The 9,266-nt window shown below is 30.6% G+C and overlaps 1 protein-coding gene across 1 annotated transcript; it reads right to left on the reverse strand.

Moving 5' to 3' along the window:
- Nucleotides 1-1,448: 1,448 nt before the first annotated feature.
- On the reverse strand, nt 1,449-4,512 carry LOC114423512 (zinc transporter 11-like). Its single transcript, XM_028390299.1, has 3 exons — nt 3,931-4,512; nt 2,535-2,590; nt 1,449-2,409 (listed from the first exon to the last, which is right to left on the reverse strand). Exons 1-3 carry the CDS (start codon nt 4,397-4,399, stop codon nt 1,885-1,887), a joined length of 1,050 nt encoding a protein of 349 aa, XP_028246100.1. The 5' UTR covers nt 4,400-4,512; the 3' UTR covers nt 1,449-1,884.
- Nucleotides 4,513-9,266: the final 4,754 nt, after the last annotated feature.

Consider the following 9,266-nt stretch of genomic DNA (forward strand, 5'->3'; position numbering starts at 1 on the left):
TGGTCGGAGCACAGATGATGAGAGCATGCGAGAAGCCATAACCAAAAAGAATTCATTAAAGTTTATCCTAAAAAAGAAAAATCTTTTTCTCTAAAAAGTCTCAAAATCCATTAAAGTTTATCCTAAAAAAGAATTCATCAAAATTCATCAAAAGTATACTTTTAAATATCAAAGTTGTAAAAAATCTTAATTAAATATGAATAAATTTTATTAAATTTCTTAAAAAATCCTAATAATCTTAATTAAATATTACAAAACTTATTTTTATTATTTAAAAATCTTAATTGAATATCTCAAGTTTTTTTATAAAAAAAATATTTAAAAATCATTTGAAATCCTAAGAATTCACTCCTTTAATTTTTTTAATGAAACTAATTAATAGTGTCCTCAATAATTAAAAGTTCAATAAGTCATAACGTATATGAATTGAAGAAATTTCTCAAGAACTCAACCTATTACTAATAGAGCATGTTTTCTACACATTGTTGGATTCACATGTAGTGATGGAAAAGTTTGTGACAAGCAAGTCTACACATAAATGTTTACATATAATGTAAACAAACAAAAAAGTTAAAAATACGCAACCTTGTGACTTTTAGGGAAGTGCGTTCTGTTTTGGAGTTATGATGGCTATGGCAACCTGTCTAGCATATTGATGCCCCCACAAGACAAACTAAACTAGTATAGAAAACATATAGACACAGGATTGCCAAACAAACAACTAAAGAAAAAAGATTCATAAAAAAACATAGCAGTCCATTTAACTTTATTAGATAAGGGTATTTTCTTGCTTGTATTAGGTATATTGCTTGAGAACAAAGTTTCAAGTCCTTCGGGGCATGTTAAGATCATTCACATGCTCAGACAGCAGTGGCAAGCTCATGATAAGAGCAAACACTACGAATTGACTTTTAAGAATGCATTATGCATGAGTTGCATTCGTAATAATACAACAGGTATAAATTCCTTAAATGCTAAGAAAAATAGCTGTACTTCAAGGGTGTAAATCTGTTAATTACAGAGACAGTTACCATAGTGATTCTGCCATTCACTATAATTCCACTTTTCCAAGTTCAAACTTCCAACCGCTAGTCATGTACTTTTCGAGAGTCCAAATCATGCAGTTACATAGAAGAAAACATACATGGCACACAATGTGGAGCAAGGACTTCCAAACTTGATAGAAAAGCTTGTTGCAACTCATAGATTATGATAATGTAGAAGCAAAAGCATTATTAAAACTTGTCTTCTGCATCTACCTCTTCATTTCTATTTCCAAATTCAGGTAATTGGTTATCGCTCAAATTGAGAAGAGACAAAGCAGCAATATGGAGCACACTTTGTAGTTTTTTTTTTTTTTTGTCCTGTTTTCTTTTTCTGTTGACAATATCCACTTTTTTTTTTTTTTTGTCCTGTTTTCTTTTTTATAAACAAATCCATTTGTCTGCCTTACAAAACTCATAACAATTATTAAATCAATCAAGTATACACCACCAACAACAACCTACCTTTTTCCCCACAATAGGCTATATGAATTAAACAACAGCATAACTTCTATTATAAGTCATGTCTATAAACAAATTATTGATCTATAAAATCCTTTCTATATAGCTTTGTATATATTCCTTCTCCGTTCCCCTTTGCCTCTAATGATTTTGGCTACCCTCTGTGTGAACTACCCTTCTTACCAAGACTTCTATACGTCCTCTTAGTTTTCAATACATGCCCATCTTTTCTATCATTTGAGGCAAATTTCTGCCATCTTTTCTACCACAGGAATTACCACAAAGATAAAGAAAAAAGTAAAAAAAGATTCTGCATATGCCGCAAAGAGAAGTTATCTTGGAACTAAGCTATCACTATGCCTCCAACTTTTGGAACTACTTAGGTGTCCCAAATCATTACCACCGCTATCACTCCCACACCCAAGAACACAGCAAGAAACTTGAAATAGGCCGAGTCAACCTTTGTCGGTCTGTGGGGCATGTACCCTTTTGCCAACAGATGGTTTACTGATACATAGATAAACACTCCACAAGCCAGACCCATTGATATAGCAAAGATCCAATCCGCCACATGACCCTGTGTTGTGGCATCCAATATGATTCCAATGGCCACACCAATTGGACTGGAGATGGCAAACGCGAAAGCATAGACGGCACACGACACAAGGGGACGGTCAGGAATCATTCTTAGGAGAGCAATTCCCATGGCAATGGCTGCAAATATCTTGTGCAGACATATTGTCCACAAGGCTTTCCATGCATCTGCTTTGGTCTCTGCAACTCCAATTGCTAAGCCCTCAAACACAGAATGTGCACAAAGGGCAACAATCAATAAAACGGTGTCTCCAACTGAATGGACATATCCAAGTGCAGGACTTGCTAAATGGTGATTAGCGTCATGGCTCTGTTAGCACAGAATAACATGGAATTAGTACCAAATAAGTAATAGCACGCCTAAAATGAAATTATCCAAAAAAAAAAACTTTTTTAAGAATCCATTGAACTGATATAAAACCATGGATATCTAACCCGGTGTTGTGATTGAGAAGTAACGCCGTTGCTACTTAATTTGTTCGCATCAGCCCCTGTAAACCAAAAGGAATGATAGAAAATGGTTCTTTAAGATGAGGTGAGCCTGCAATACTGTAATCACAACACTATGACTTAATTTTTAATTTTAATTTCTTCATGGTATTCAACCATCTCAATGAGAACCCTTTTACATAGCAAAAGGTTGATAAATAACTTAAAAAGAGTCTAGGAGGATCCTAGGCTACTTCCATAAAGTTAATCAAATATTTTTAGCTTAAGTACTTAATATGATGATATAAATTCAGATACACTCCCTAGAAGATACTATGTAATGCAATGGTAATCATGCACCACCAAAATTTAAATCATGTTATCTTATGCCAAACGAAACAACACAGTTCAAAGGACTAGACAAGGAGAGAGATTTTCAGAATCAAATTGAATTGCATCATCAGAAGACATGGCAATGCTCCCAGCAACTAATCAACCTATAAAAATCACCATTTAAATACAGTCTTAAATAAAACTCCAAGTCCGTCAGCTGAATCATAATTCATTCACCACCAAAATTGTAATGCAAAAACACAGCTCAAAAAACAGGGGACGAAAATTTAGGACAAAACTTGAATGCGCCTTTAGCCCTTATTACTTCGTTCTTTTATCATGATCGAAATTTCAGCCAGGTCATAGATACTGATCGTTAACACAAAATTTTATTACGCAAATTACCACCAAAAGCACCAAACTGCATCTAAGTTTTGTCTTAAAAAAAAGAAAATTCCAAATCCTCTCGTAAAATCTTCCTACTAAAGCACTAATCCTTCTACTTAAACTCATCCCCAATGGTAGTTCTTATGTATAAGAACCGAGTTCTTAACATTAAAAAACTATTTTGCTTGCTAGTACTAACCATAAAATAATTAGAGACTCATTTTAACTAGTTAAGGATTCTAGTCTTGGAGTAAAAACTAGTTGAAATTCTTGAATCCTACATAGGATCAGCTAAAAGTAAATTAAGAATCCACGAATGGATTCTCCATCGAAGATGCATTTACTTTTCTTTCTTTTTTTTTCATAAAGTATTAGAAGGCTTTATCATTACTCTTTGAAAAAGTCATGATTCACACCGTAAAAAAAAAAAAAAAGCTTGTTTACCGGTGTTCTTATATATATAGGTTAAGGAATTAAAAAAATAATATTTAAATCATAATAAAACATAAAAAAAAAAAAATCAACAGCATAATTTTACACATCTCAATAAAAATATTTATTCTTTTAATTCTTTAACCAATATACAAGCCACTGATTTGTTAAAAAAAAAAAAAAAAAAAGGCACTAAGTACTAACTGAAATGCATTGCAAGCAATGAGTGAAAAAAGATACAAGAACCAACCTTGACCTTGGACATCCTGGGCATGACGCCCCATATTGTTGAAAAGCGAGGAAATGACGGCATCAGCGAGGAGGGTCATCAAGTAGCCTGCACACGCCAGCATGAAGGCGAAAGGGTACTCCTTTTGAGTCAAGTCCCCGAAGGTCTCATTAGCGTCGCTGAGAAAATGCATCATGGCAGTTCCCAGAAACACTCCCCCAGCAAACTGGGTCCCCAGAACCAAGAACCCCTCGTTCCATTTCAGAATGTAGGGGGAAACGCCCGAGACGAAGGTGGCGATGAAGATCACGATCAGGCACCACACCTTCGCCAGAATCAAGGGCCGAGCACGGAGGTCGGGGGTGGCGTCGGAGTCGGCGTCTCCGTCGTCGTGGTGGCCGCTGTGGGCGGAGACGGAGAGGGAGAAGAATAGGAAGAAGAGAAGGGAGAGTGTGAAGAGGAAGAGGGATGTGCGAAAAGAAGGTGACATTGGAATGGCGAATGGTAATGTGAGAACTAAGAAGGAAGAGCGAATATGTATTGTCTTTGACTCTTTTGGGGGAGAGGGTTTGGGAGGGGACCGTTGTTGTGTTTGGTACTAAGCCAGATAAGTTAAGGTTTGGAAGTTTGTTTTGTACTACACACACGTGAGAGAGACAGGCTTTGTACTACGTTGGACTATTGCTATTGGAGTAATCATCATCATCATATGATCATATCACATTCACATCTATCTTCCATCTCAATTCTACTTTCTTTCTTTTTTAAATTCTTTTAAAACTAGTGCCAAGCAATATATTATAAAATTATTGGAATTTTCCTTTTTGAAAACGAAATTCATTAGATTAAATAATATATATATATATATATATATATTAATAATAATAAATTATTATTTTTAATTCCTAAGAATAGAAGAAAGTGTATTAAATATTTTAAAAATTTCATGTATTTGATTCAATCAACTATTTTAAGATAATTAATTATAAAAATCATATATTTAAGTTTCTTAATTAATAATTGGAGGGTAATATAATTTTTTTATGAAAATTAGTATAAACATATTATTTGCACAGTTATTCCAATGTACTCTCATTTATTTAATTTGTTAAAATTTATTAAAATTATAAAATTAAAAGATAATTATTAAATAATGTGACACCTATAAATTAAAATTTTGTTATTTTCAACACATTTTACACTACTTTTTTTTAATAAATTTTAATCAATAAAAAATATATTAAAAAAAGTGTTAGTAGCATTAATTATTCTTTTTATTATTTCTCATTAAATATATACATGCAACTTAACCTTTAACAATAATTTTTCGTGCTGGAAGATGTTGCTAGTTCCAACTGAACTGGAGGAAAAAGCGCGTGTACTGCAAAATTTGACCCGTACCGCAAAAAAACAAGATTTGTCACGGCTCTTTTCGTTTCAATCTTTAGCGTTAAATACGGATTGTAAGTGGAAGGGCATATGGAAATAATTAATCGATGGGAAATTTAATAAAAATAAAAATATATAGAAACAGAGAATAATTTGAGAGATTAACAGCCTGTTTACGGATAAAAAAAGATTAATTAACATCCTGTTTGCCTTAAAAAAAACAGCCTGTTTGGATTTTTATTGGGAAAGTACCAAAAATCTATGTTAGGATTTTTTTTTGTGATCAATCTTTTTAATATTAGAATCAATATTTTATCAGATTGAACAAGATTTAAAATGAGTCAATTATATTCCAATTCATAATTAATTTCTTTGTCATTGTCTTGATTTTTTTAATAAATTAATCATCATTATCATCATTCCCACGACCTATAACAATAAATATATCAGACGTATTAGTACAAATTAAATATTACAAGGAATAAATTTGGGTGAATTATTAAAGTAAGTTACATCCAATAGAAAAAATTAAAGTAAGTAACAAGATAAGAAATAATGATTTAAAAGAAAAATAGCAAAGTTTACTATAATTAGGGTGAATACAAAAACACATAACTTACCAAAATCATTTTTTAATAGAAAGACAACTTGCCAAAATAAATCACTTCTTTTGAGCCTTTACTGACTCGGCCGGAAGCCATGAGGGAAAGAAATATGGTATTTTAAATACATCTCTCACTCCCCTTTACTTTTTATTTTAGCATATTATAATTAAAAAAATATTGTATTTATACACGTTATCAATATACACTATTTCTTCTACTTATTCAAATAAAAATAGATTTTTTTATTTTTTTTTCTATTGATTAAAATAATATATTTGTATTGTATTTTTCCCTTACTTTTTTCTTCCTTATTTTCTTTTATTTATTTAGTTTTCTTTATTTCTTTTTCATTCAGACTAAGTGTTAAATTGATTTTAAGTTATTAAAAGAATAAAATTCCATTGAGAAATAGAACATATATTAAATTGAAAATACAAAAGCATAACAATATTGCTTTGTATTAAATATTTAATAAAACTAGGATTAAGATTTTTTTTATTTGCTTTAAAAAATGGGTTAAAGTTGTTTTAAAATTGATTTAAAATCCATAGGATTTAGGGTTTACGGCCATTTTAACTCTTCAACATATCTACAAAATTTTATTTTTAAATTTAAGTCTGAAAAGCAAAATTTTAATTCTCTTTTTAAAATGACTAAAGTAGTTTAAAAGTAATTTTTAAAAAAATAAGTAAACCCTAAATCCTATGGATTTTAAAAAAAAATAAAAAACAAAATTATAAAATTTAATTTAATAAATAAGTAATTTTAAAACCAATTAAAAAAATTATATAATATAATATTTATATTTTATAATATTTTAAATTAAAAAAAAAAAAGAGCCACGTTCATTTGCAAAGGAGTGTGAATCAAAGCATAAAGTCTAAAATAGTGTACATTGGAAATTAAATTGCAAAGTGTTACCATAGTTCAAGATAAATAAAATATTTTCCAATAACAATCTCATCTAAGAATCAAGCTATGTGTGGCCAATCCATAACAAGCATGAAGCATAGAAGTAAAAAGCTAACATTAAAGAACAAGATGAATATATAACTCTATTTCAAAAGAAATACATGAGAGCATAATACTCAGATTTAATCTAACCCCAACAACGGAGGACTTAGCTACCCATCTCCATGAATAGCATTCAAAAGCAAGAACAATGAAAGGAGGGAGTTGAAGTATAAGAACTTTAGTAAATGAGGTATTTTTACACAATGAGAAAGCGTGCCTCCTAAAATAAACTAGAGAATCTATTTATACAGACCTAAAAAGTCTACAGTTAAGTGAGTGTCTACTCAAGCCAAAAACTTTGAGCTTAAACAGATACTGCAACTATGTAGTTCTGCACCTCTATCCAAATTCAACTTAAGCCAAAATTTGTTTTGTTGAAGCTAATTTTCCTCTCCGTTACAACTTAGTTTTTCATCTTCTCCAAAAAAAAGAACTTCTATTTGGACCCTTCAATCCCAACTTAAGCACATTTGAGTTAAAATTTTCACTTCAAGCTTTCATTAAACCTTGTTCTAAAAAATGCAATGCAATTCAATCCAATTCAATATACTATCAAATAGTCCATCAATAAGCATATACAATCTAGCAAAATTACATATTAACAATTTACATAAAAAAAACATAAATAAAATCTTAAATAAGAAAAAATATGAGATAATTATCTAAATCCACATGTCTCATTTAAGTATTTTTGACAATTCTCATAAAGCTTTTGATTGGTAGCTGCTACACTAGCTCATGGATTCTAGATCAGGGGATGAAGGGGAACTTGATCATGTGTTCGATCTCCACTTCGATATTCAACTAAAATACCATTTTCTTGAAAAATAAAAATCATTGACTTAAATTATATATATAAACTGCTGTTAAGTTATATTTTAACGATTAAAATTAAAATATAAATGTACATGATATTTTTTAAGTGGTTATATATATGATTAAGGATTAAATGTTGACAACTCATAAATTATTAAGTCCCCTAGATTTACAATTCACAGATTTTTATAATGAGTTGTTCTCTCTCTCCGTATGTCTATATATAAACATAAAGTGTAAAATTAAGTAAAACTACACATCTAATAACTTTTTATCGAAAAAAACTTGTATTAATTCAACTCTTGAATTTAAAGTTTTCATTAACAAGACTAAGGTTACAAAATTTCACACAATTTATAAATTAATGGATACCTAATCATTCCATTTAACTTAATATTTCATATGTTTAAACTATATAAAATTTTATATTATGACATAAATTGATGATTCATAAAATGAAGATTTCATGCCAAACACTCAAACAAGGCATTGGGCACCCGTTATATATCGTCTGGCACCCAAATTTAACCTGGGTGCCAACTCGATGCTGAAGTTAATTTAACCCTGAAGCTTTGATCAATTGATGTCGTTTTTTTTTTTTTTTTGTGTTCTTAATGTTTTTCTTTGATGTTTGATAAATCCCAAAATATTTTTTTTATTTAGATTATTGCCATATATATATATTCATCAGCCGAATCCATATCCCTATATGTCGGTTACTGTTAGTTGCTGGCTTTGTGATTTGATTATATTGATCATTGATGCTTGAAAACGATATTAAGTATCCTTCCTACCATTTTAATTATGAAAAAAAAATTATGTATATATTAACCGCATAAAATAGTATTATATATTACTTGTAATGATCACATATATTTTGCGGATGCTTGAGTTGTCATTGGAGTCCTCAAAATTGGGATTTGAAAAGGACCTCGGAGATGTTTTTTGCAAATGGCTGTTGGATCCGTATGAAAACGTACAGTGTCGCATAACGAACGACACTCCAAACGTGTTCTACTGTGGTCCTATCATAAATCAACGATTAAAATAATAAAATTCACTTGTAACAAATATACTATATATTAACGATGCCATTTGACTAAGTTTGAAACCAAAGTTGAAATACAATTACCTAAGACCATAAAAAAAAACAAAGTCACAATCACACTCTTAATTAGCTTCAACTCTGGGAGTTATTAATATCATCAGTTTAATTTCACAGTACTGATAAAGTTTTTTCTTTATAAAAACTAGACTAGTTTGGTAATTTTATAAACAGACTGCAGTAATTTGGTGTTAATTGAAACAACCATTATGATTACCATAAAAAGTTCCTGAGTTATTAATGACAACCATCTTACTTTCCTCATCATCATCATCGATGAGAGTGTTCCCTTTCCCTTGCTTGAAGAGGATATATTGATTTCCTGTAAACATGCTCTGAACAATTGAATTAATATGTTTTGGTGGCTCTCCATTTACTTGGCACTGAATCAGTGAACCAGATTCTTCATCAAACTGGCCGAACTCGCT

The sequence above is a fragment of the Glycine soja genome, chromosome 8 (assembly GCF_004193775.1).
Source record: "Glycine soja cultivar W05 chromosome 8, ASM419377v2, whole genome shotgun sequence".
In the NCBI taxonomy this organism is placed as follows: domain Eukaryota; kingdom Viridiplantae; phylum Streptophyta; class Magnoliopsida; order Fabales; family Fabaceae; genus Glycine; species Glycine soja.

Bases quoted from the DNA above. Each gene is read 5' to 3' on its own strand.
- LOC114423512 (XM_028390299.1), bottom strand. From the start codon at position 4,399: ATGTCACCTTCTTTTCGCACATCCCTCTTCCTCTTCACACTCTCCCTT. The intron at 2,591-3,930 runs GTTGGTTCTTGT...TTTGGTTTACAG, and splicing joins CCAGGATGTCCAAGGTCAAG to GGGCTGATGCGAACAAATTA. The intron at 2,410-2,534 runs GTTAGATATCCA...CTGTGCTAACAG, and splicing joins CTTCTCAATCACAACACCGG to AGCCATGACGCTAATCACCA.